The following is a 27,982-nucleotide window of genomic DNA, read 5'->3' as shown; positions in this document are numbered from 1 at the left end:
TGGACTTGAAGAGGAAGAGCAGGCCTTTGAGAGAGGATAATGAATTTGGTTTAGACCATGGGAGGCACTTTAGAGAAGAGTTTTAACACTCTTATAGCCAAGGTAATCCATATTTACTACAAAAGCAAACATATCAAAGAAAACTCTGAAATGCAATTAAATTCGTTTATTGAAATAACATAAACTGTGAGTAATACAGATTGTTTTCAGTGTAATATAAATGTCACACGTTTCTCCTGGTAATAAATGACAAAGAGATAGCCAGATGCAATGCAATAGCAGAAGAATCTAGAATAATAAATTTTATTACTGCAAGTCTACTTGGAGATCAGCAAACCCAATCCCATTTCACAGATGAGGAAGCAAGGACCAGAGAGGCTAGCATTCTCCACTCTACCAAAATTTAGGGCACTGACCACGTGCCAGGCACTTACTTGGTGCTGCGCATATAAAAGTAAACAGAACACGGACCCGTACTCAAGGAGCTCACAGCCAGGCTGGGAGTGCAGGCAGGTAACACACAGCCTGGTGAGAACAGCATGCTCAAGCCGCAAGGTGCACCCAGTCCAGGCCTGGGAGCAGCTCTCCAAAGGCGATGCACGCGCTGACCCAGGAAGGAGGAGCAGATGTCAGACAGAGAGCTTGTGACACAGGGCCCAGGAAGGCCGAGGCGAGGGAAAGCATAGTGCATTTAGTTGACCCAAGGAGTTCAGGTACAAGGAAATTCTAGTCCCGGATGTCAGAGACAACCATCTCCTGACGCCCAGTTCAGTGCTATTTTTAGAATACTCCCTGTCTCTTTAGGTCTATTGACAGGTATGTGACGATTCAGCACATAGATTAATACTCTTGCATAGAGAAAAGGAAGCATACATGGCTCATGCGTACCTGGGGATAGACATTAACATTTTCCAAACCCTCTTGTTTAAAACGTCTCTTTAGAGGAACAGTTCCTTCGTACTGTAGCCGTTCATTCCCTCCCAGCTGGGTCGTGCCATACAGCTCTTAAGCCAGAAAGGGATTCTGAGGGATGACTTTGTTAGTAGCTAAGGGAACATGGGGTGGGGGCGGCACTGTCAGCAGTGAAACACACCTCCCTCCCAAGGCGAACCGCCCCTCTGACACTCAGCCCTGTGTGCGTCACGCAGAAGCGCGCACCCAAACAGGCTACACCACATTTGCCATCTCCTCAGTTCATATCACCACCTACTCTCCATTCTATTCCCTTCTGTAAACATAGCTTGAGTAGTCAAAATCATATATACAAAAAAAAAATCCACATCAATGTTTATCTTCCTAAAATTATGATATTTATCTCCAACGAAGATTCTCATCTCCTCGAGTCTCAAATCCCTTTCGAGCTGGGGCCGCTGGCATCTGGCGTCCCATGCTGTCATCTCTGCGTTCATGGGCTTACCAGGAGCAGTCCTCGCTCATCCTCTCCGGCTGGGCGGTCTGGCACGTGCTCGGGGGGGTAAACACCGAGGGGTCTTTAATGCCCAGCTGTACATCAAAAAACCGCGTGGACAATATCACACTGTAATTTACGGTGAAGGTTTCCTGGACAGGGTAACAATCCTTGGCTGTATAAATCCCAATCCACGTTTCATCTGTAAGAGGAGGGGAAGTCGACTTTTTAATATAGAAGATTGGCAAAATGTCTGTATTTTTTTTATTGTGATCAGATATACATGAAATTTGTGATTTTAACCATTTTTAAGTACAGTTCAGCGGCATTAAGTACATTCTCGTTGTTATGAAACCGTCACCACCATCCACCTCTAGAACCTCTCCATCTTCCCCAATTGAAACTGTGCCCATTGAACACTAACTCCCCATACCCTCTCCTCCAGCTCCCGGCAACCACCCCTCTACTTCCTGTCTCAATGAACTCGATGACTCTAGCTACCTCAGATAAGTGGAATCATTCAGTACTTGTCCTTTAGTCACTGGCTTATTCCACTTAGCATAATGTCCTCAAGGTTCATCCATGTTGTAGCAGATGTCAGAATTTCTTTCCTTTTAGGGGCGAATAATATTCCATTGCATGTATATGCCTTATTTTGTTTATCCATTTATCTGCTGACGGACACTTGGGTTGTTTCCACCTTCTGACTATTGTGAGTAGTGCTGAAGATGAATATGGATGTACAAATCTCTGTTTGAATCCTTACTTTCGATTCTTTTGGGTATATGCCCAGAAGTGGAATTGCTGGGTCATATGGTAATTCTAGGCTTAATTTGGGGGGGGGAACCAGCTATGCCATTTTCCACAGCATAAAGGCCTGTGTTTTTGAAACAGTCTTGGGGTAGGCGTACTGGCAACAGAGCAGAGAAGAGCTTCACATCTATGTATAAAAGCAGACACAACAATGGAGTAGATCTGGTCACTGCAACTCTGGGGAGTGAGGCGAGAGAAGGAGAAGAAAGCACCTGATTCTAATGTATGCCTTAGACAAACGCCTTCCATGTCACTGGCCTCGGGGGACCAACACACGTGGGAGTCCAGGCTAAGCTCATAACAGCCAAAGTGGCAGAGAGGTACAGGTGGTGCCAGAAGCCTGCGGTGTTTCAAATACGATGCTTAGATCCTGGTGCTAGACAATTAGCAGAGTACACGCGGAGACTTCAGTGGGGTTAAACATTTCAATTAAGCTCATACATTTCCCTAACGACTACCTTCCTAAATGGACTTAACTATTTTTTCCCATCACGCTCCCTGAGATGCATCACTTGAATACTTTCTTGAACCCTTACATGATCGAGCTGACTTTCTGTCGGACCACTCCTGGACGGTGATCTGCTCCTGGGGCCCCCCTATGGAGTACTGGTCCTCGAAGGTGGAGTTCTGAGGAATGTCCAGAGGATCCCAGGGCTCCGTCAGGGGGATCTTGGAGCACTGCTTGGTGGCTTGTTCGATCTGAAACATCACTCCATCCTTATAGAGCAAAATGTATTCAAATAATCTGAAAGACAGGTTAGAAGAGAACAGTGCAGGACTTGGAATTATGGACGCCACGCCTTTTACCTGCATAGAGGCCTTTGATGTAAATTACACTTAAAATAGCAAAAAAACAGTTTTGCTTGCTGAGCAATCATTTACTTATTCATAAACACTGATGCATGAACAACCTGAACATGAAATAATTAAAATTTTCAGAGGTCAAAACTGATTATTCATTGGACAATTATCGATTATGTACCTGTTATAGGCCAGACGCTGTGCTTAGGAGCCATACAAACCTGAGGAAGCCACAGCCCTGGTTTGTGACTTATCTTTGAGACACAGAAGCCCAGGGGGATCTGGCCCTTGGCACGGCTGAGTTATTCCTGCAGCACTAAGTCTATGAATTACAAGGGTATCCTACTGAATGTAGGACGGCAACACCCCACTGAGGATGGACCAGGCACCCGTGTGCCATTGTCTCAACTGTCAGTCCTGAGAAAAGGGCATTGGGGAGGTGTCGTTGCTCTGAGAACAGGTGCCCCTCATATACCGGGAGGAGGCTGAGACGAGCAAGGACAAAAGCCGGGGGGATCCCAGGCTGAATGGGTCCCTGTGAAGTTTGCATGCTCCCAGCCTCGTCTCTTGTGCCCCGTGCACACCCCATGAGTGTAATGAGCCCGAGGTATTCTCAGTCTGTGGCTGGAGTCCACAGATGGCCCCGCCATCACCCTGCATGCTGTGTGGTCGCCAGCCCCGTGTCTTTCCTAAAGCCAGGGATTCTTGGTGTTGCATGAAGCCCCTGAGTTTCCATACATTTGACTGTCTCTCCAACACTCAGGCCACTGCTGCTGGTCCAGCAGACCAAGGGTGCAGCCCTGACCACAAAAAGTGAAATTTGCAGCACCAGAAGGTGAAGCGTCCAGAGAAGTGGCTTTTCATGAGCAAATGAAGATTGAAAAACCCAACCATCTGTGGTATGTGAGACTCACTCCATTCCACAGCCCCCACGGAGGACACCTGTTCCCCATCCCAAGTCCGAGCTTAAAAATTATTTCCTTCAGGAAAAATTATGATAAATGATCACTGTCCATACGGTCAACATAGTACTACCATGAATAGTATGTTTCTATTTTCTACGTGCTGGTATAGAAATATACACATGGCTTCATTTTATGTATTTAGACATATCTATCCTGCTTATTCCAGAAGATATTTGAAATGGCTTACAAGAGTAAAACGCTAGCTCAGACCTTTAGAAGTGGGAGTGAATGCAGAAAGAAAGGACAGCGTTCATTTTATGCCAACTTGCTCAAAAATGGAGTCACCCTCTTATACTGTACAAGCAGGGCTCCTATCAAACTCTAAGCCCTATGGAGGAGTCTGGGCTTGGCTTGTCACTGCTTCCTCATGTCCAGTGAAGTCCCTGGCACATCGGTCTCAAGACTCATGGAAGGAAAACAGAAACATTAGCATCAACTTCAGAGTACCTTCCATCAGTAATACGGGAATCTTAGTCCAGACACAAATCCTGTCCCATGATCTTCTTAACGACAGCAGGGCCCCCACAAAACACTGGTACTGTATGCCCTCAGGAGTGGCTGTCTTCACTATTCTGTGCTTTCCCAAGTTCCAGGTGTCGAGCCTAGAGAGTCATTCCTAGCTTTTGCTAAAACTCCAGTCATGTGCTTCTCAAATTGCAATGACTGTCCCCAGGAAGAAATGCAGCCGCTTGCAGGAGACAGGGGCTTCCTTCTTGAGAACAGCCCTGAGCCCCTGAAACCACAGGATCACAGAAGTGGAAGCCTGGCAGCCACGTTTGCAGACACCACCTTGGCCAGCCTCAGCAGAGCTACTGGACCAGAGGTGGGCATCCGACCGGGGCGCAACAATCAGACTCCCTCCTTCAGACATTTGGAATTTTGACAGGTCTGCTAGTCAGTCTCTTGATGTGGCTGGGCATGTCATACGTCAACGCAGAAGCCGTGGGGGGCTATTTTCCAACCTGTGAACTGAGTAAGAGTACAAGATGAAGCAGAGAGAAGCCCTAACAAGCCAGGATTCCAACAGCTGTTCTGCTCATTTCTCGGATGCATTTCTTTTCTGAGGCCCAGTGCCTGGAGGTCCCCCTGCAGAGTTATGATAAGTTTCCTTGGTTCTAGTAAATTTTCCTTTTTCTGCTTGGAATTTCTTGTGTGACTCATAATCAGGACTCGTGTCTAATACAGTTGAGGACTCCACTGTTTCATCTTGAGCCCCGGTTAACAGCTGCCAGCACAGCTGTTCTGGGAGAGGCACAGCAGGGCTGGCTGCAGAACCAAGGGCCACGGATGCCTGGTCAGTCACCTGCTGGGGAAGAGGAGGGAACAGCAGGAAAGGAACACTGCCAACCTCACTGTTTTCCTGACGCTATCTCTGCCGATACACAGAAGTAAAATTTAATTTTAAAACGAGAATTCTAGACTTGAAACAATCATTACCAAATGTTAACATTTGCTAATTCTGGGTGGTCTGAACACAGGTGTTTGTTACGGTGTTCTCTGTACTTTTCCGTTTTCAAAATATTTAATTTTTAAAAAGGAGGGCATAATCTGATATTGAGGTTATGTTGACAGTTCCTGAAGTAAAAGAGAAAATATTAATTTAATAGGAAACAAAGTAGAACCGTATAATTTGTCTTTTCAAAGTCTCATGTGGATATAAGTGAGTCCTGCTCCATGTGAAGTTTTGGAAAAGAAGATTTTCATGATGCTGTAGTGGCTTGTATGTTTGTGTGAACATATCCATAGTTCAGATGTAAGGTTCTTCATCGCAAATGGGACGCAGGGTCTGGAGCCTGATAGCGCCCGGTCAACATGCAGAGAGATCAGCCAGGGTTGAAATGAGTCATCTGCCTGGGATGCTGCGCGGGTAATAACCAGAGACCCGAAGGACAGACTGACTTCAACAGAAACTGGATCCCAGGAGGCGAGATCAAAGCCTGACTCTGATGGGGAGGAAGCTGTGAGCATAGGAGTCACAGACCGCACCCCTGGGGTGCAGGCAAGCAAGGTGAGGTGCCGGAACAGGCGTAGAGGACAAGACAGGCAGGCCAGCCCTGGGTCAGCGACAGCGTGCAGACTCCTCCTCGCTGGCCAGACACCAAGCAAAGCACAGTTCCCTGGAGGGCCTGGCGGTGAGCGAGGTCAGGCTCTCCATGCCTAGCCGAGAGGCCAGCAGACGGAGCTCTCCCCAGCAAGCTCACACAGAGGAAATGCCCAGCACACCATTTTCCCTCTCACTTCATGGGACAAAGGATTTTTGTTGCTTTTAACAAAATTTGCAGGCTATATGGGCAATTTCTGTTGTTTCCTGAAAATCCATCTTCCTAAAACTCAGGCTGTACCAGCCCCACGTTTTCCAAAACATTAAAAGCACATTAGGTGTCCAGTTAGCTCAGGTGGTTAGAGCGTGGTGCTGATAAAAGCATACAGAACTTTTATTTCTTATGAAAATAGGTTTCTGATTTTTACAAAACTGATTCAAAAAATTCAAACAACACAGAAATGGAAAAGGAAATAGAAATTGCCCAGAAACTCTAACTTACAGAAATAACTCTGCGCATAGGTGTCTAGACATAAATTGATTTTTTAATTTAAAGTTTTATTTTTAACTGTGGTAAAATACACATAACATAAAATTGACCATCTTAACCATTTTTGAGTGTACAGTTCAATAGTGTTAAGTACATTCACACTGTTGTGCAACCAATCTCCAGAACTCTTTTCATCCTGTAAAACTGAAACTCTATACCCATTAAATACTAACTCCACATTCCCCGTCCCCCAGCCCCTGGCAACCACCCTTCTACTTTCTGTCTCTATGAACTCGATGAGTCTAGGTACCTCATACAAGTGGAATCATAAAGTATCTGTCTTTTAGTGGCTGGCTTATTTCACTTAGCATAATCTCCTCAAGATTCATCCATGTTATAGCGCGTGTCAGAATTTCCTTCCCTTTTTAAGGCTGAATAATATTCCAGTGAATTATACATAACATTTTGTTCATCCATTCATCCACAGATGGACACTGGGTCGTTCCCATCTTTTGGCTCTTGTGAATTCTACTGCTATGAATGGGTGTGCAAACATCATATTGATTTTTCAGTATATGTGCTACTCATATTTTATAAGAAATGAGTGAATGTTATTTATTTGTTTTCTAACCTACATTTTAAATTCAAAAATTTGTCCTTGGTCTCCTTCCAAGTCAAATATAGATCTATGGAGTAACTTTTTCCTAATTTATTATGAAATATTTTAAATTCACAGAAGAGTTGAAGGATTAGTACAATAGTCCTACCACCTAGATTCAACAACTGTTACATTTTGTCATATTTGCCTTATCTATTTGCTAAATATTTCTTAAAAACAAGGACTTTCTGCCTCATGGCCACGACTTTCACACTTAAGAAATTAAAATTCATTCCCTAATACCAGCTAATATCTGGTCCATATTCAATTGTCCCCCACAACATATTTTAAAGCTGGTTTCTTAAATCAGAATCCAAGCAAGGTTCCATCGTCACATTTGGCTGTTACATCTCCTCTCTTTCAAAAATCTGGAACACTACTCCTATCTTTGTTATTTTTAACATGGCCTTGACTTTGTGAACATCGCAGGTTTGCAGATCTTACACATTCTAGATTCCTTTGACAGTTTCCTCATGGTGTCATTTAACTTGTTGCTCTAGCTTCTGTCAGTCCCACAAACTAGACATGAGAACTGAAGGCTTGAGTAGAATTGGATTAAAGATTTTTGGAAAGAACCTGTCATTGGTAAGACTGTGTACTTCATGTGGCATCACGTCAGAAGGCAGGTGATGTCCCACCTACTATTCAAGCTACTAACTTTGATCACCAAGTTACTGGTGGTGACTCCAGATGTCTCCATCCTAAAGGGTTTCCTTTTGCAATTACCAAGTGATTGGTGGGTGATACTTTGATGCTGGGAACATCCTGTTACCTGATAACTGTCACCTAATGGTAGGTAAAAGCATTTCCTGAAGGATGGCATAATAGTACCAACAGTAGAGTAAATGACATCTATCTACCTATCTACCTACCTATCTATCTATCTATCTATCTATCATCACTCTGCGTTCTGAGGTCTTTATTTATTTGATGTATGACAAACAGTTAAAGTCATTATTCTTTGTGATGCTCAAATTGTCCCAAGTTCCGTCAGTGGGAGCTCCTTCCAAGTGGTATTTGTGACTTTTGACATAACCCCATTAGTCTCTGATTGCTTCCTGGCTTTCAGTGCTCACCTTGGACTTTCCCTGCACCAAATCTGAAATCAGCCATTTCTCTGAGGAACCCTGGAACAACTCAGAAACGACATCAGGGCAGTAGATGTGCTCGTTGTCATTGGGACGTCACTACTTTAAGACATTTCAGTGGTCAGAGTTTCCTACATTAAAAAAAAAACTAATTCATATTGATATTTCTAATTTAAATTTAACATGATAGGTTCCCCCCTACTGTTTTTGTTTTTATATTTGTATCTCATTTCTCTTAAAATAAAAATCACACTTCCTAAAAACATTAGCAATTTCGCTTGCTTTATGCTGCGAAAGGTTTGAAATAGCGATAATTTGCTATTACACTTTTCTGCACCTTGCCTTTTCCACTCTCTATTAGAGATTGTCCTCATGCTTTTTTATGGCAGTACAATAGTTTATTGTGTGTAAGTACCATTGTTTATTTAGTCAGTCTCCTACTGATGAACGTTGGGCTGTCGCCCCTCCTATGATATTGCCAAAAAGCCACAATGAATAATCATGTGCTGTTTTGGAAGTGTATATTTGAGATAAATTACTAGATGTGAAACTACCAGGTCAAAAAGCATTTTGCTAAATATTACCAGATTTCTTTCCATAGGGTCGTACACTTTGCATGCCGGTCAGCAATACACCAGAGTGCCTGTTTTCTTTATAGTCTTGCCAACAGACCATGTCGTCAAACTTGGATTTGTGCCAATCTGATAAGTAAGCAATGTTATCTGTCAGGGTTTTTTTTAAGAACTTTTTTGTGGGGATAAGTATAACATACATACAATAGAATGCGTCAATCTAAAGTGTAGAGCTTGAGAATTTTTACAAAGTGAAAAACTGGGAGCCCCAACCCAGATCAAGATATGGCCCCCCGAAGCCTTCCTCAGCAGTGTGGTTTTAATCTGCCTTCACCCGTTATCATTAGTTGACCATCTTTTCACATGTTTAAGGACCATCTGCTCTTCTTCTTTTGTGAAATTACTGTTCATTTCTCTGCACATCAGCTTTTGGGGTTTTTCTTCTCAATTTTCTATACCTCATTAATTAGCCTTATTAATTAGACCATAAATCTTAGTCTGATATAAGTTGCAGATATTTTTTCTCTGCCATCTGTTTGTTGACTTTATTTAAATTGTTTTCTACACTGCAAAGGGTTTTACTTTTTTAAAAAATCAAATTCCTTTTATTGCTTCTGGATTTTGTCATATTTAGAACAACTTTCCCTACTCCCAGGTTATAAAGGAATTCACCCATGTTTTCCATTATCCCTGTATGGTTTTATTTTGTTAACATTTAGGTCTTTAACCTATTTGGAGTTTATTCTTGTGTCTGGTGTGAGATATGGATGCAATTTTATCTTTTCCCAATTACTCTAACACCATTGATTAAGAAGTCCATCTTTTCCCCAGTGATTTAAGATGTCACCTTTATCAAAAAGCAATTCCCAACGTATGTGGGTCCACTTCAGGACTCTACTTTATTCCATCGGTTGTCTACCTATTCATGCACCTGTGTCTCTAAACCCAGAAACTTAATAGTGTGTTTCATAATCTGGTAGAATCTTCTAGTCCTCCCATTGTGTCCTTCTTCTTTTCCAAAGTTATCCTAGATATTTGGGCTTTTTAATTTTTCCATATGAAATTTAGAATCAATTTATTTAGATCCAAAAAAACTTTTTGGCATTTTGAGGGGGACTCAGTTAAATTTATATATTAACGTAAGTAGAATAGATATCTTTATGACGTTGACTCATCCTATGCCCCCCCCAAAATCTCCTTCTATTCTTTCAAATCTTATTTTATGTCTTTTTGTACATTTCAGGAGTGTTTGAAATTTTTTTTCCTATAAAGATTTTGCATATTTCTTTTAAATTTATTCAGAAGTAGTTTATCTTTTGTTGTTGCCATTGGTTTTTCAGATGGAACTTTCTCTTGTTATTTCTAGCAGACTTTTGTTTATACATATCAAGGCTATTGATTTTTCATGTTAATTTTATATACAGCTACCTTCCTGAATTCTCTTCTTGTTTGAATTAGTTTTATTTTTTAGATCTGCTGTGTTTTCCAGATATACTTCATCCATATCATCGGCAACGATAGTTTTCATCTCTTATTTTCTAATTCTTTTGCCTGTATTTACCTCTCTGATTATATTGGCCAATAAATCCAACACAATATTAAATAAAAGAGAAATAACAGACATTCTTGCCTCCTTCCTGGGGTTAGTGGGAAAGAGGCCATGGTTTCAATATTAAGTAAATTAAGAACTATGCAGTTTTTATCATATTTAGGAAGCAACCATCAGTTCCCATTGAAAGCTTTCCTACCAGAAATGTTTATTAAATTTTGTCAACTGTCTTTCTCGAGACTAAGGAGATGATCACATGATTATTTTCATAGATGTTTATGGATTCCCTAAAATTGAATCATCCTTGCATTCCTGGAATAAGCCCCACTTGATCATAATGTATTCCTTTTTTTAGTGTGCTGCTAGATTTAGTTTGCTATTTGGGAATTTTTAATCAATGATTGTATCAATTTTCATAAACGAGATTAATTTTAACAGATGCATATTTCTCTTGTATATATGCACCACATTTTGTGTCAGTAGTCCCCTACTCATGACCACTTAGATTATTTCCACAAGTTGTTAATATTAACAATGCTGAATATAAATTGCAGATAAACCCTTTTGCCTCTCTGTGTTCATATCCCTGTGAAAAATTTACAGACTGGGATTGTTGAATTCCCATTTTATATTTGAAGAGATACTACTGTTTTCCAAAAAGGAACACTGGAATTTTTAACTGGATGTAGAGCTTCAGTAATTTCTTTCCATTAGAAAAGGTACTAACAGTTTCCCCAACTATGACAAGGCAGGACAAAATCTTTCTGTCTAGTTTTCCTACTTCAAGATAAGGTTTACAGATCATGTGACTGGCATTTTAAGAAAGTTTAGGACAATTTATCATGGTTCCCAGTCTACCACAGGTGAGCTGTATGATCATAATTTTAATCTCCCTATTTCTCATATGTAAAGAGAGACCAAAATTTGGAAGCTTACAGCATTATTATGAAGACGATTTGCGATAATGGGTATAACATAGTTATATAAGTGCAAGGAATTACCACTTTGTAGGAAAGTCTGATCATAGTTGTGTTTATTATCATCAGTTAACGTTTAACAAAGAAGCTACTCATTTAACTTGCACACATAAGACTTGATTCTACTATGTAACAAAGAAGGGTTAATTCATCCAGGTGAGATGGAGAGAAGAAGGAGAGAGCATTCTCAAGTGCTACAGTGGGCCACTTTGTGGAAGACCTGGCAGGCACTGTCACCCTTTCTCCCTTGCCTATCTCTCAATATAGAGGCTGAGAAAATATACTTACTTCCTTTGTCTTCCTTGGAGTGAGGAGTATAATTGGTTCTGGCCTTGGAGATCTAAAGAGAAGTTCGTGGGGACAGGGAATACTCTGAAAATTTCTCTTCTCTCAAAAAAGAAGAAGAAAGTCCTTATGCTACTTCCTTCATTACCTATCTTAGAACGTAGCTGGGTAGGGATATAATGCTTGGAGTGGAGGCAGCCATCTTGAAGCCATGAGGCAACAAGTCAGCATGTCATCTTGCAACTATGAGCCAGACTCTAAGAATGGCAGAACAGATGAATGGAGAAGAACCTGGGGCCTTGGATATCCTGTTGAATCAGACCCAGGAACACGTATCACCAGATACATGTAAACAACAAGCATCCTTATAGTTTAAACCTCTGTTAGATTTTTCTGACACCTGCAGCTGAAAGCACCCTAAATGAAGTAAGTAAAAACCACTGCTTTACAGGTATTATCTATTGGATTCTTTACAACAATTCTCTGAGAGCCTTCCCTTCCAGAATGAGCAGGATTTGGCCAATTATAGAACCCGAAATATCAGAGCCTGGCCTGGGCGTAGATGAACTCAAACAGTTACTGCCTTTTTTAGCCAAAGGCAATTGTTTTTCTGTCCTGAATCAGGGTAGTCAGGAAAAAAAAAAAAAACAGTCCAAGGCAGAGGTTATAGACCGGCAAATTCAGCTAGCTGACATGTTATTTGCTTTGTTTTTCCTTTTTTAAACAGATGAGAAAATATGAGACTCAGAGCATAACTTAGTAGTAAATAATGGTGTTAGGATTGGACTCAAGGTCTGACCTTCTACCAGACTCATTCTAATTCATTACCACTGTGCTCCTTGCCTCTCTCCACGGGGGGAGGGAATGACTCTTCCCATCTACATAGAACTGCTTGGCCATCCAAGATATATTAAATTACAGAAAAGGGAGTGACAAACATTATATTGTGATTGCAAGAGGACTTTGGCTTTTATGGAAGAAATTGGACAAACTTTGGATTTGTTCAATATGCAATATAATAGATTAGTAATGCATGCCGGCTCTCTGACTCTCAGCAGGAAGAACTGAGCTGCGGCCACTTGCCATTCTGGCGTACATCAAGATTGAGTTACACCCTACAGAAATTATGAGACACAAAAGAAAAACACTATTTCAAAATTGTTGTGTTAGACACAAACTCATTGCGCAGTCTAATGCCAACCACATATAACAAAAGGAAAATTAAATTACTTGAGAATGCAGCCCCAGGGAAAGTAAAATCAAAAAATAATTATGTGTGCAATTTAAGAAGCTGTCAGGTGATGGGTCTCCACCACTTGGATTCTAGTTCAAAAGAAGAAAAGGGTGCTCAAGAAATTGGAAGATTTTTTTTTCCAAAAATGTATCTGGATGAATATTGGCAATGTGTAGGCATACATTCTTTCGTCTGATGGAAGATAATAAAAAAATCCTCATGAGACACTAGTTCAAGCTGACTTTTTTTCACCACCACTAAAAGAAACAGCCTCATTAGTACTGAGATATCCATGTCTCCATGGTACACAGTGATTTCTAGAACTACATAGCAGGGGGTATTAAGGAGGTTGGGGGTGTACAATGATAGTCAGGTTCACCCAGTCAGCACTATGCTTTTCAGTAGAAATATGTCAGTTCCTACCATGTTGAAATATAAACACACACACCCTTCCAGAAAACAGCGAATAAAACTAACATATAAATCTTATTTTTCACTTTCACTGGGATTTGGCATGATACTGTATTTATGAAAAAAAAGGAATAATGTGTGACCACAAAGATAGCTTTCTAATGAAAAACATGATTATCAAAATAGAAAATGCACTGGAGGCAATATAAAGCAGATAGGGTACGGGAAACGAACAAATAAACAAAAAAACTGAACAAAAAAACAAATAAACAAACAAAAAAGCAGCGAATCAAAAGGTATTATTCCAGAACTCAGGTGTTATTCCAGAACTCCATAAAGTGTTGAAAAGGCTAATGAAAAGATAAGAAATTTGGGAGACAGATGTAAGAAAACCAATGCATGTAGGTAGAGAGAGATTCTACAAGGAACAGAGAAAACAGCATCAAACCTCCAGAAAAAGCAGATGAAACTTCCCTACACCTAGATATAACTGGAGATGTTAGTGGAGTTCAAGGATGATGGACACAATGTACAAAAACTTGAGCAGAAACAAAACTATTAAAACTAAATCAAAATTAGTTGGTAACAGACTTCTCTTCTAGAGCTCTAAAGGCCATAAAATTTTTAAGTCAAATACTATTATTACCCAACAAATTGTATACACCCTAAAATTATCGTTATGTACAACAGCAATAAGTAGACGTTCTCAGATATTCAAAATGTCTAAAATGATGAATGTATATCACCCCAGTAGCACCCTCTCTGAAGAAAATTAATCGAACCTGTTCTCTCGCTGGCTGAAATCTGAACGAAAATAAAGGATTCGGATAAATAAGAATATTAGTATAAAAGAAATTGCAGTGAATAATAGAAAAGTACAATAATTTGTTTCTTCTTAAATAGAAGACCTCGTGGCAAAGCTACTTAGAATTTGTACAATCACACGCACTATAAAAATTCCTCTGTGTTTTAACAAGTGAAGAAGTTGACCTTTCAGAGGCTTGACTCAGCATGGTGAAAGAAGGAAAGACTAGAAGCCATCCAAACACTTTAAATTCTTTTCAACATACTAAGTGGGACCTAAATAAATACTTGTCCTTTAAAAAAGAAGCCATTCTGGCATCAAAAAGCTAGATTCCCAAGCTTTATTCTCTAACTCCTTAAGCAGAACTGAGACATCATGAGGATGCCTCCTCTAGGGTCCCAAGAGTAAGCCAGACAGTACCCAGAGCTGGACCAGGAGGAGAATCGGTGTCCGAAATACAGAGTGTGTGAGTAAGGGGACAGGTGGAGGGCTTGATTTGGAGATGAAGGACTGCCACATCAGGAGGAAACACATAAACCACACCAGAACACAGCCCCTGACAGGACATTACAATAGATATTAGATCTGGGCTAGATTCTCTCCCCACCATCCTTTGCTCTCAAGGGTGTGGGATGGTAGAATTCTCCACTGGTCCACTGCCCCGTTTCTCCTGAAATGAGAACTTCCGTCCTCTCATGCTTTCCCTACATTTGCTGCCTCTACCTCCCCACTTCCAGCAGGGCCCCCTGCTAAGAGTTGTCCCGGGATCCTGAAGCAGGTGCTGCTCCCACTTGACTTCAGCCAGCTCAGCTAGCTCCACACTGGCTCAGGCATTTTCCTCAGAGGAATATCTGCCTTTCCCAATCTGGACATCCTGGCTCAGCAGCTTCTTGGTGAGACACTCTGGGCAGTAGGCCTTACAATTCCAGAGGATATTAAGAGATGTCTCAGTAAGGGACTAGGGAGGAATGTTCTAGAAACTTTGGAGTTGATGCAGATGGGCTGGCTCACCACAGTCTTCTCTGCAAGTATTTTCAAGCAGCCTCAGAGGGCTTTACATTCATCATGGCTGCTCCCGGATGCCACACCAACTAGTCTGGCAGTTCATAACTATATATATATATCTCTCATAAGTTGTAGCGCACCCATAGCCAACAATGCTACATCAGACCAAGGAACTCAAGTGCCCTTTGGCCCTGTGCCACCATCTTCCTGTGCGCCAGCATCTCCCCTGGCTGCTTCTGAGATGCTCCAGAGCAGCAGATTCTCTGAGTTCTATGATCCGAATGTTTGTGTCTCCTCCACATTTCATATGTTGTAAACCTAACGCCCAAGGTGACAGCATTAGCAGTTAGACCTTTGGAAGGTTACTAGGTCATGAGGATGGAGCCTTCGTGAATGGGATTGGTGCTCTTATAAAAGAGACCCCAGAGAGTTAGCTGGCCCCTTCTACCATGGGAGGATACAGCAAGAAGTCTACAACCTGGACAAGGGCCCTCACTCCACCATGCTGGCACCTGGATCTTGGAATTCCAGCCTCCAGAACTGTGAGAAATAAATTTCTGTTGCTTATAATCTCCCCAGTCTGTGGTATTTGTTACAGCAGCCTGAACGGACTAAGACATGGGAAGAGCTTGGGGCATTGCTTTGGTGACTCTTCGAGGGCAGGCTGGTGACTCCCACTCACCGGCAGAGCTCATACGCTGGAACTTTCCCAGTAGATCTAACTTTAGCCACAACAAAAGTAGCCTTTTTGTCCAGGGGCAGCTGCCTGCTTCTGTTCGGGCGCCATCTGTCCGAAGAGTTTCTCCTTTCTTTGGAGGGTCTGAGGACAATGGAGACACCCTGCTGGGGGCCTCCTTCTTTGGACAGCCTCTCGATTCTAAGAGGCACTGCTTCTGAAGGAAACCATTGGTTCTTGGGTAGCTTTCAATGCCCACATTGGGGGAAATTCTCCAAAGTTGAGATTGAGGAGCAAAAGAGACACTGAAGACAGTGTTTGATGAGAGTACAGCTGGGGAGAGGCTCATGGATGAAAGGACACTGGGAATCCTTTTCTGGAGGTTGTGGTCTGCCTTCCTAGGGAGGTTCCACTACAACCTGCATGAAAACTGTTCAAAATATGGGTGTGCAGTGTAATTTGATGCCAAAAATCATTATTAACAAAGGAGATACATAATGTAAAATATAAATGAATAATAAACTATAAAACCTTTACATAAATCTTTGAGTTTACTTTTAAAGATATAATTATGAGAAAAAGATAGAAAATACAAATATAGAATACTTGGAAGGAAAAAAGGTATCAGTATATAAGATGCAGTTTTTTAAGAGTTAAGAGAAAATCATGTACAAACCTATGAGGATAAATACAATCTTGATGAAATGGAAGATTTTCTAGGAAAATATAAATAATCAAAACTGACTCAGAATGAAGCAGAAAGTTAAGTGGATGAATAATCAGAGAAAAAAATCTTTACAATGGCCCACTAAGATCTCACATCTTTGCACTTAAAAAGAGATCAAAGAATTACTTCTTCGAAAGGAGCTGGGTCCAAATGGTTTCACGAATTAGTTTTTTCCAACCTCAAGGCTGTAGAGCATAGAGAAACATAGAAAGCTCCCCAATTCTTTTACAAAGCTATGAAAAATCTGACATTAAAATATAGGAAGGACAAAAATAAAAACTACAGATGAAGCTAAATTGTAGCTATGGATTAAAAACAAATCTTAAAATACCAGCAAATCAAGTCAAGCAGACTATTAAAAGGATAATATATAATCAGAGTGTATTTCAGGAATGCAAAGATGGTTTAATGGTAGGCAATCTATTAGTACAAATCACTAGGTTGGTGAAATTTAATATCTATCCTAATTAGAATAAATTCTTTATAAAATAGGTCAGAAAAATATTTACTGAACATGATAAAGTATCTTTGTTAAACCAGCAGCCTATAGGTGACCTAACTGTGAAATATTAGAGAAATTCACATTAGAGTGAGAATCACACAGAGGGTGACATCACTGCAGGTATGTCATTTTGCCCTTGTGTTTCTTGTTTATCATATTAGAAATCACTAAAAATCATTAGACTCCTCTTAGGCATGAGTGTAGGAAACATGGACACTCATATTCTAAATGTGTGAATCCCTTTTCTGTCATTTTCTTAACTAGGAATTTATCCAAAATATATTAAAAAATGGTACACACATAATTGTACTCAAATCCAAAGTTATACATGTAGTTGTCTCTACTAGTGAAAAATAGAGGGCAAAGAAACATTAACTGTCCCATAATAAGGGACTGCTTAAAGAAACTGTGCTCTATCCATTAGCTCGAATAACACACAGTCATTAAAAATGATTCTCTTAAAGATTACTTAGTGGCATAAGAAAATGCACAATATTTTGTTAAATAAAAAATTGCATAGCATGTTTCCATTTTCATTTTAAAGTTGTATAAACAGGAATAGAAAAAAAATCCAGAAGCACATATATCAGGGTTGTTAATCCTGAGTGGCAGAATTATGAGCGATCTTTACTCTGTTATGCTCTTCTCTGTTATCTAGATTATCCACTTTGAACGTGTTTAATGCTCGCAATCCAAAAGCCATAAAAAGGGTATTTATTTGCTCAACAAACATTTATTGAGACTCACACCGTGCCAAGCACTTCTAAGTGCTGTGGATCTGGTGGTAAACCAGACTGATAACATTTTCCTCTCACTCCAGGGAAGAAAGACAGATGATCAACACCAAACGAACGAGCTGACAAGAAAAAGTCACATGGTGATAGCGTCCTGAGGAAAACAGACCAAGATGTGATGGAGAGCAGTTTGTGGGGAGGGGTTCGCTGGATGGTCACAGAAGGCCCCTCTGAGGAGGTGATGAGCTGAGACCTAAATGAGGAGAAGCCGGGAGTTCAAAGATGATAGAAAAGCCCATTATGAACCAGTATGTGCTACAGTATGTATATTGTACATCTGGAAAATTCCTAGGATATTCAGAAGATGTTAACAGTAGTCACCGTGGTTGGACAATTTTGGTAATGTTTACTTCTTTCTCTTTCCATATCTGTATTTTAAATATCCTTCTACAATGAATATATGTTATCATTATTACTCATTCACTTATTAAAAAAAATTCAGTCAGTCCCTGTTCTATGGTGCTGGAGATATAGCACCAACCAGATAAAAATCGCTGACCTGACAGAGCCTTACTTTGGGCGAGGGGAGGCGGGGAGAGGAGGAAACAGACTTAACAAATATTAAACAATATGTTACATGGTGGTTAAGTATCTTCAACATATAAGGCAGTGAGGTGGGGTGTATAAGAATGTGAAGAAGAGAGACAGTCTAATTTGGGAGTGGGCCACACAGGTTTTTAGGGAAAAGGCCTTCTAGGCGGAGGGAACAACAAGTGGCAAAGGAGTAAGCATGCTGAGGCTGGGGGCTGGAATGAGTGAGCTGGTGATGTGATAACAGATGGATGACGGAGTGAAGTCAGAGACAAGGTGTGGAGCGGGTGGAGGAGCAGATCCCATAGGGTGGCCGAGCCCTTGTAAGGACATTTACTCTGCAAAAGACAGAAAGGCATTGGAGGGTTTTGAGCAGAGAAGTGACATAGACAACACTTTTTAGCAGAATCACTCGGGCTACTATGTTGAAAACAGATCAAAGTGGGCAAGGGCAGAAGTAGGGGGACATATTAAGAGGCTACTGCAAAAAATCCAGGCAAGAATGATGAAGGTTTGGACCGAGACAGTAAGGGGAGCTCAAATTTTGGGTGTATATCAAAATTAGAGTCAATAGGGTTTGCTGATGGATTTCTTGCAGCAAGTGGGAGAAAAAGAATTCAAGGATGACTCCAAGAGTTAATCCTGAGCAACTGGAGTTGCTATTAGCTGAGATAAAAAAACCACGGGAGGAAGAACTTTTGTTTGTTTGTTTGCTTGTTTGCAGGGTTGGCATTAGTTTTGGACATGCTGAGTTTGAGATGACCAGTAGAGGTCGAAATGAAGAACTCAACTGAGCATTGGGATGTGAGTGTAGAGATCAGGAGAGAGCTCTAGGCTTCAGATACAGATGTGGGCATCCTCGTGTAGAGACGTGTAGAGATTGTGTAAAGACTGCATTGAAAGCCATGACCTAGATGAGATTACCAAGAGAGGGGTATAGACAAAAAAGTAAAGAGATGGAAAGCCTGAGCCCTGGAACATTCCACCATTAATGGTCTTAGAGAAGAGGAGGAAGAGGAAAGGAGACTGAGAAGAGGAAATGAGGCAGAAGGAGGGAAACCAGAAGAGTGTGGTGTCCTGAAAGCCACGTGAAGAAAGTATACCAAGATGGAGGAAACGACCAACAATAAAATGAGGACTGACCAAAGATCACTTGATGAGCAATGTGGAGCGCACTGCTCTTCACCACAGCAGTTTCAGTAGAGTTTTGGTGGAGAAGGTTCCAGACAGCACGGGAGGACAGAAATGGGAGTTAGTATGAGATTTGCTTTAAGCAGAAGGGGTGAATCGGGTTGCAGCTAGTAGGATTGAGAGAAGAATTTTTTCTTTAAAGATGGGTAAAAGAAATTATAAAGGGGAAAAATAGAAGATTTTTACTGGAATTGGGGAAATATAAGACTATCACATTAATTCCAGGAAAAACAAACCACTAATTGGTGGAATATTTTCAGGTCTTTGGGCACTTTGCCCCTGACCACCCTCTTCAAGGTCAGAATCAGAAAGAAACAGCTCAAGGTTATTGGAGAGAAGCAAAGATGTTTTCAGAGCAGTATGACGACCACCTCTGGCTTCTATTTATAAGTCAGTCTTATACCCCACCAGGCTCTTTACTCCCTTGGGCTCATCTTCCTTGGCACTTGATTTTTCTCACTTCTCACTTCTCCCTCCACATTCCAGCATCAACCCTCTGAAATCCTGGGTCAACAGACCCACTGAATCAAGACTCTTAAAGCAAACTTTATGTGCTTCCAAGAAAATCTCCTTCTTGAGGAAAAACTCAGTACTGCAAATCAGCGTGGTTTATTTTTCGAGGATCAAAAGGCCACAAGCAGCTAGACTTCCTGAGCTCATAAAAGAAAATGCTGGCTTCGGCCATCGGAGATCAAGGGGAGGGAGGAAAGGCAAAGGAGACATTCTCCTGAAATTCTGAAAGTCGCGATTTCCTGAAACAAAAGCCCAATCCATTCAAAACAGGGTTCATGATCAAATGAACTTGTTGAACGTTTCATACTAATTTACCTCCCCTAGCCGCATAGACATATTCTGAGGATTTATCCTGAGAAATGATGTTACTCTGAGAAGTCCAAAACAAACATCCGAAAAAATGTAACCTGACCTTCCCTTCCTCTCACTGAACAATTTAGTCTAAAGCCACTAGGTAGGGCCGAGCAGGAGTGGTGTGTACATGGCCTGGCCTGCACCACAGAGCCGGAGCGAGGTCAGGAGGGCACCTCTGCAGGGAGGGGGCATCACAGCAATGCACGATTGGTTACCGACTGCAACTGAGTAAGGGGAGCCCATTTTCTCACTGTCTGAAAAAGGAGTTACAAAAATGAACAGGAGAAAACTAGAAGGAACCATGTGGTGGTGGATTCGAATTGCAAGTATTGGCCTAAATAACTCTATGGATTAGAATTGGAAGCTTAGAAATAAATATAGATGTAAATGTGTGTATAAATGAGTGAGTGAATGAGTGACTCTGTTTGTGTGTGTGCGTGTGTGTGTGTGTGTGTGTGTGTGTTCAAACCTATAGCCCCTTGCTTTGTCAATGGAAAGGGTCTGGGAGCAGTGCCACCCGTCAGCCATGAGCATAACTAGAGCAAAGATCTTGGCTTCCAAATATTACACTCCAGTAAAAGTATCAGAGCTTCTGGGGAAATGGCTTATTCCCAGACTCTGGCAGGGAAAGTACAGATGCTCTTGGAATATCTTGTGGTGCCAGAATGCAAGGAAGTGCTCAAAGAATAAGAGAGACATGTCAAAGAGGCTGCCACTGGCCAAATCGGGGACAATTTGAACATCAAAATAAACAGTGAGAGTAAATGCAATACAATGAGAATCCTTCAGTCCAGGCTGATATGAATAAATTGAAAGTTTAATGAAGAATGAGGTAAGTACATGGTTTTAAAATATCTCCCTAGAAAATACTCACTAACTGCAAAGTAAAAAAGTGTCACTTGACACTGAGGAAACCTTGTAGACATCAGTTAATCAAGTGATCAAAGCAAACCTTGGGATGCAATAAGAACAGAGGATTTCCTCTGTGATATTGCTACTATAGGTCAATAACTGGAATCTAATTATGAGGAAACATCAGACAAACCCAAATCGAGGAACATTCTACCAAATAACTGGCCTGTAATCTTCAAAAGGATCAAAGTGCAAGAAAGACTGAGGAACTGTTCCAGGCAGAGACACACCACCAAACTAAACACAATGCATGAACAGAAACTGGGTCCTTTTGCTACAAAGAACAGGAAAAGAACAACGAGCAAAACTTGAATGAGATCCGAATTTCCGACGGCAGAAATCAATCCATGTTAATGTCCTGATTTTTACGGTCGCGTTGCAGTTATGCAGGAGAACGTCCTTGTTTGTAGGACACACTCAAGTATTTGGGGGTGTGGGGATATCAAACTGGCAATTCACTCTCAAATGGTTCAAGGGGAAGAAAGCTTGTTGTACTGTAATTGCAACTTTTCTATAAGTGTGAGATAATTTCAAAATAAAATTATATATTTAAAGAAATAAAAAACCTTATCCTGATTCTCAAACACGCATGATCGTTGAAGTTACCTACTGTGATAACACCCCCTGGAATTAATCTTCCACAGCAGATACCTGGAGGGGCCCTTCTGGAAGCAGTCCTATTCAGTCCCTTAGCATGCAGGCAGGCTCCACGGAGAGGAGAGCCTTCTGGGTTTGGGGCCAAAGCATTTAAGGGTAGCCTCTTCTTTTCTCTACCCATGAACGCAAGCTTAGCTGAAAAGGAGAAGGAAGAAAAAGAACTTTGAATTTATCTACACAATTTTAGAATCTATGTCAAGTTCAATCTATCGCGGTAGAAACAGGAATCAGCCTGATATAATAAAAGTACAATTAGTGCTTTCGTGATATCACTTAATCTTATCTGTACCCAGCTTTAAGAAAGAAGGCCTAACATGAAAAGATGCTCAACATCACTGATCATCAGGGAAATGCAAATCAAAACTACACTAAGATATCACCTTACACCTGTTAGAATGGCTAAAATAACCAAAACAAAAAATAACAAATGTTGGAGAGGTTGTGGAGAAAAAGGAACCCTCATACACTGCTGGTGGGAATGCAAACTGGTGCAGCCACTATAGAAAACAGTATGGAGATTTCTCAAAAAATTAAAAGTAGAAATACCATATGACGCAGCCATCCCACTACTGGGTATCTATCCAAAGAACTTGAAATCAGCAATTCCAAGAGACCCATCCCCCCACCATGTTCATTGCAGCATTATTCACAACAGCCAAGACGTGGAAGCAACCTAAGAGCCCACTGACAAACTGACGATTGGATAAAGAAGATATGGTATATATAAACAATGGAACACGACTCAGCCATAAAAAAGGATAAAATTGTCCCAATCACAACAACATGGATGGACCTTGAGGGTATTATGTTAAGTGAAATAAGCCAGATAGAGAAAGACAATCTCTGTATGATTCCACTCATATGTGGAAGTTAAACATGTGGACAAAGAGAACAGATTAGTGGTTACCAGGGCAAAGGGGAGTGGGGGATGGGCACAAAGGGTGACGTGGTACACCTACAATATGACTGATAAATAATAATGTACAACTGAAATTTCACAAGGTTGTAAACTATCATAACCTCAATAAAAAATTAAAGAAAAAGGAAAGAAGCCCTAAATATTATTTAGTATCAGCATCGTAGATATCATTAAAGTTAAATTAAAAGATGAAAAACACTGACATTCTGAGAAACTAAGGACCTTGTTGTAGTGAAGCCAGGATTAGAAGCCACGTTGTAGCATCCCATGACTGTCTAAATGGATGCCCATGCTTTCTCCACTACACTAGGTGTGTTCTGTGAAAATAGAGAAGAGAGACGATATTCTGTTCTCCAAGAAATAGAATAGTCTGGAAAAACTGAGACAAACATGAACTGATGAGAAGTTGAATAAGAATCCACTTGCCACTCCACTTAAGACATTTTTCCCTCTTATCTTTGACCACAAAAAATTCCCCAAACAAGTAGAATTGGAAGTTGAACCGTCTTCTAAGATGTTATCCCTGATTACTGGTGCATATCCTCTTAACGCCTCTCTGCTCACTCTACGTCATTAATTGCAACACCCAAGCCACCATTTTGTAAGCGGGAGTGGTAAGTTATTGGTGGTCTAACCTTCAGGATCTATACTGCCTCACCCTAAAGTTCAACATGTTGACTGAAATATGAAAATAATCTTCTTGCTTTCCCTTCAGTCTTCCAACTGTAATACTTGTGAGTTTAATCAAGGAGTCAGGAAAGATAGTTGGAACCAGAAAACAAAATAGTATCAATTACTAATATTTCCCGTTCTTTGCTAAGGCTTGTCTTATCTGAAGCTTGTAAAGTCGTTTAATCTTTTCCATCATCTCAGGGAAAAGAAAGCCTGGAAAATTCTAGTCATTCACAGTAACTATCAGTGAGATTTTCCATAACTATCTGGATGCAAAATAAAAATCTTAAGAAGTTGATCCAATTCTAAAATGTACTTCTCAACTTACTAATAAATGTGAAGAGACAACCCATCCATATTTTCTTCAAATAACATCTGGTTTCTTGGCCAGACTACTAATACCTGAAACATTTTCTGAGTTTATCCCAACAAATCTATATTTAAAGAGCTTAAAAATGCATTTATGCACTAAACATTCTCTTCTACATCTGACACAGGGCCAGAGATGGAACTCTGAGACACAACCTTGCCAAGAAGTTGCAAAGGAAAGGAAGAAAATTTCCTTCTAAAAGTTCAACTGTGAAATCGACACTTGATGGACTGGGGCAGAAAAATGAGAAATCACCACATGGGGACAAAAAAGCTTCTAGGCCAGGAAGATTTAGCCAAGACCTTACTAAAGATATAAGACACACATCTGAAGACCATATTAATTGATCATGGAAACATAGAAGAGTTGCTAAGACAGACCTGAGCAGTACGCACCAGGCTCTGTGCAGAGCAGAGGGAGTCTGGGCCAGCAGCACTGGGGTGGCGTAATAGAACCAGCGACAAGTCGTGTCTGTGGTGAAAATGAATGGGTCACTCTATCTGGGCCTGATTACCGTGGGCTGGCCTGTCTTATTCCTGATGGAACGCTCAGCATTGAGCCTACAACCTAGCCTAGAGCAGGCAATCATTAGATTCAATGAATTTGCTCCAACTCTTTGCTCACAACCTGCTCATTATGATTTGGCTCCCCACATTGTTCTGCCGACAGGGAGAGAATGACTTCGTCTTGTGAATTTGAGGATTCTGGCCCCCAAGCCAGCTACAGCACTCAGTGAAATGTACAGTTTAGCATCTGAGCTTGCTTACTCCAGAGTCAGCTCCCAAAGGAAGGGCCCTTGAGCGCACTGCCAGATCAAGTGTCTGAGCCCCAGGGCTGGCAGCCAGTCTCTGGGCCACAGTAAATTTACCACGATGGTGACGATGGCGGTGGTAATGGGGACAACCATGGCCATATGCTAAGCACCCTCTGCACTGTGTGTCAGACACCACAGTGTCTGCTTTACACTGGAAACTCACTGAATCCTTTACTGCTTGAACTCATTGAATCCCACAACAATCCAATAAATGAGGCATTATGAGTATTCCCATTTTGTAAATGAGGGAACTGAGGCTCAGTAAATGTTAGTAACTTACCCAAACACCCACGTTAGGAATCTGGATTCAGACCCAGACACTTCCGACTCTAAAGCCTAATCTTGTAATTGTGAACATACTCCCTCCGGGGGATGTACCCCATCCTTCTCCTGGCGTCCTCCTCCGCCTCAGCAGTGTGCTCTGGGGCATTCCGGTCCACCCACAACATGACTACTCCTCAGTTCCCCACAAACGCGCCAGCCTTCCCAGCAAGGCGCACAAAGAGGAGCAACCGAGCCCTAATCAGAAGTGCAGAAAGCCAAAGCCTATCAAAGGGAACAGCATCGCCATCCATTCCAGGCCATCAAAAGTCAAAAGTGGGGGCCTCCTCCTCGACCCTTCCCTGTCCCTCGCCACGCCAGCCCCATACCACCTAATCATTTGCACATCCTTCAATAAACCTCTTCAACACTTCCCAGCGCATCTGCCTTTCACAATCACCATTGCCACTGTCCATCTCTCACTGGGACCCCATAAAAGACCCCTAGGTCAGGTTTCTGTCTCCACGCTTGCTCTCCTTTATTCTCAATGACACATCCAGTGGTCTTTATATTATCCAGTCATGGCATTCCACTGTTTACAAGTCCTCCAGTGGCTCCCCAATCCATCATACTCCCCGCTTCAGTCCTACTAGTGATTGGCCTGCAGTTCTCGGCGTCCTAGCCCGGTCTGCTCCAGAGTGTCCTGGGGCACACCCACAGCCCGGCACCAGTCTTTCCTCCACACCACCTCTGGTGGGCTTGTGCAGGGACTTTGGGACATGCTCATGTTTCACCTCTTCCAGGAAGCCTGGGTTAGGGGCCCATCTGAGGTGCTCTCATCACACCCAGCTCAGCCCTCATCTCACTGCATGGGAATTTTTATGTATGGTGCTCCACCCCCGGACTATGACCTCCCTGAAACCCAGGACCCCACTCTGTTTAGACACAAGGCCTGACACAAAAAAATGCATGTTGAATGAATGAATGAATGGATGGATGGATGGATGAGAGCCATGTATGTCATAGGTGTCAGAATCCACTCAGCTTCCTCATGTCCCAGCTGTGTGATCTGGAGAAAGTCGTTTAGTCTCCCTAGACCTCAGATTCTCTGTCTGCAAAATAGAAATCATAAAACCTACGCTGTGAGATTTAAACTAAATCATTTAATATGTGGAAAGTCCTCAGCACCACGCCTACTATGTAATAAGTGCTCAAAGTTGGTGGTTGTGATTATTAATACTATGTTCTTCAAGACCTAACTGGAAGCATTCATGTTTCTGAAAGGCCTCATGGATACTCCCAGTGCCCCATGATGACTCAGCGGCTTCTGGACTCCTCGGCACTCATGGCTTCCTTTCTATGATGCGTTATCTTGCACTCTTGAATATACTGCTTTGAAAGCTTCTGACACTTCCGTACTTTCTTCAAGATGCCTAATACGTGAACGAATGCTTATAGGTGAAATATCAAGATTTGCCATAGATTTTACCACCCACTGGAGCCTTAACCCGCTGACATTCACACGGCACGCCTAGTGATGCAAATGCCACACCCAGAGGCAACACAAGGCCAAAGGAAGCAAACGGAAGAACAGAAAGGCTGTGGAATTGACAGTGGTGATCCCAAACAGAAACCACGTCTTAAAGGGGTCAGAAGCGAGACGAGGTCTCAGAAACAGGGAGACCTTTGTCACAACAGATATGGAAAGGTAAACTTTCAGACCAGCGGTTAAAAAAAATTAAAGTATAGCCCCTCTAGGGAATATCGCAGCCATTAAAAACAAACGGGGCCAACTGATGAAATGGCCAATGAGAACACCTAAGCTATCAAGTTATATAAAAAAGATCCAGATAATATATGTTTTTCGGTCACGGTATGCAAAACTTGCTTTAAAAATTTTTTAAAGAGTAGACCAAAGTTTTAATAGTTGTAACAGGGTGATTTGTGGGTGACATTTTCTTCTATCGATCCCCGCACCTTTTGGAGTGTGGTCATATTCCTTTAAAATACAAAAAAAAAATTGTTACAAAATATATATTCTGCGTGCCTCCCTGGCAGATGGCTCCTGGAAGAGAGAAGATAGCGCAGAAGACACGCCCTAGGCTGAAGGGGGCTCCACGAGCCGCGAGCCTGACTCAGCAGTGTGCGGACCCCGGGCGACCTGGGCTGGGGGCGCCTGGCAGAGCCATCCCGCCCCTGCCGGGTTCTTTCCCGGCCCGCTCGCTGGGTATCACAGAGTACCCGCTGACTGGCCACCCCCGGTGGGCCCAGCCCTCCACCCAGCCCCCGACCGTGCTGTCCCCAGCGAGCCCCCTTGCGAAGTTTCTCTTTAGCAGGGAGCAGGCGCCGCGCAGCCCCGGAGACCTCGCCCCGGCCGGGTCCCCCGCGCCCCCCCGTGCCCCGCGTACCTCTTGCAGGGGATCAGCGCCTTCCTCTCGTCCAGCACCCGCACGCGCTGGTTGAGCCCGTCGTAGGAGAGCAGGGCGCGGCTGTTGCGCCCGCTGCTCTGCCGGTACAGCACCTGGCGCCCCTCCCACTGCTGCGGCGCCTGGCACGGGCGCGGCGTCCCCGGGGAGCCCCCGGCCCCCAGGCCGCAGAGCCCGCTCAGCGCGCAGACCCAGAGGCCGCCCAGCAGCCAGGAGCCCAGGGTCCCCCGGGCCACGCGGAGTGGGGCGCGCCCCGGCATCGCGGTCCCCAGCGCCCTGCGCCCAGCCAGGGCCAGCCCGAGCCCGAGGGGGCGCCGAACAGCCTGGGCGCCGCAGGCGGCGAGGCGCGCTCCCCCGCCCGGTGCGGGAGTGCGGTCCGCGAAGGTCCTGCCTGTGCCCGCGGCGGCCTCCACCGCCCTCGGGATCAGGACCGGCGAGGCCGGGGCGCCGGGCCCAGGGGCCTGGGAAGCCTCGGGTGGATGGCGCGGGAGGTGTTTCTGCAGGGGGCCGCTGCCCGCTGTGGCTTCTGTTTTCACTTGCTCTCTGCTGCCAACAGGAAAT

General features: G+C 42.6%; 1 protein-coding gene across 2 annotated transcripts; it reads right to left on the bottom strand.

Annotated features, from left to right (window-relative positions):
- Nucleotides 1-151: 151 nt before the first annotated feature.
- EPDR1 (ependymin related 1) lies at nt 152-27,982 on the bottom strand. Of its 2 annotated transcripts, XR_011538933.1 has the most exons (4): nt 27,404-27,816; nt 21,954-22,094; nt 2,758-2,966; nt 152-1,610 (listed from the first exon to the last, which is right to left on the bottom strand). XR_011538933.1 is itself a non-coding variant. In XM_008522436.2 (3 exons), the coding sequence occupies exons 1-3, from the start codon at nt 27,679-27,681 to the stop codon at nt 1,414-1,416; spliced, it is 684 nt and encodes a 227-aa protein (XP_008520658.1). In that variant the 5' UTR covers nt 27,682-27,982; the 3' UTR covers nt 152-1,413. The 2 variants fall into 2 exon arrangements, 1 of the variants encoding a protein (XP_008520658.1); XM_008522436.2 differs by lacking the exon at nt 21,954-22,094 and having other exon boundaries at nt 27,404-27,982.

The sequence above is a fragment of the Equus przewalskii genome, chromosome 4 (genome assembly GCF_037783145.1).
Source record: "Equus przewalskii isolate Varuska chromosome 4, EquPr2, whole genome shotgun sequence".
Classification (NCBI taxonomy): domain Eukaryota; kingdom Metazoa; phylum Chordata; class Mammalia; order Perissodactyla; family Equidae; genus Equus; species Equus przewalskii.
Note: the sequence above shows the minus strand (reverse complement) of the source record. Positions and strands in the feature narration are given on the sequence as shown.

Coding starts and splice junctions, on each gene's coding strand:
- EPDR1 (XM_008522436.2), bottom strand. CDS start 27,681: ATGCCGGGGCGCGCCCCACTCCGCGTGGCCCGGGGGACCCTGGGCTCC. Junction 2,967..27,403: donor GCGCTGATCCCCTGCAAGAG/GTACGCGGGGCA, acceptor CCTGTCTTTCAG/ATTATTTGAATACATTTTGC. Junction 1,611..2,757: donor CAGAAAGTCAGCTCGATCAT/GTAAGGGTTCAA, acceptor CTCCTCTTACAG/ATGAAACGTGGATTGGGATT.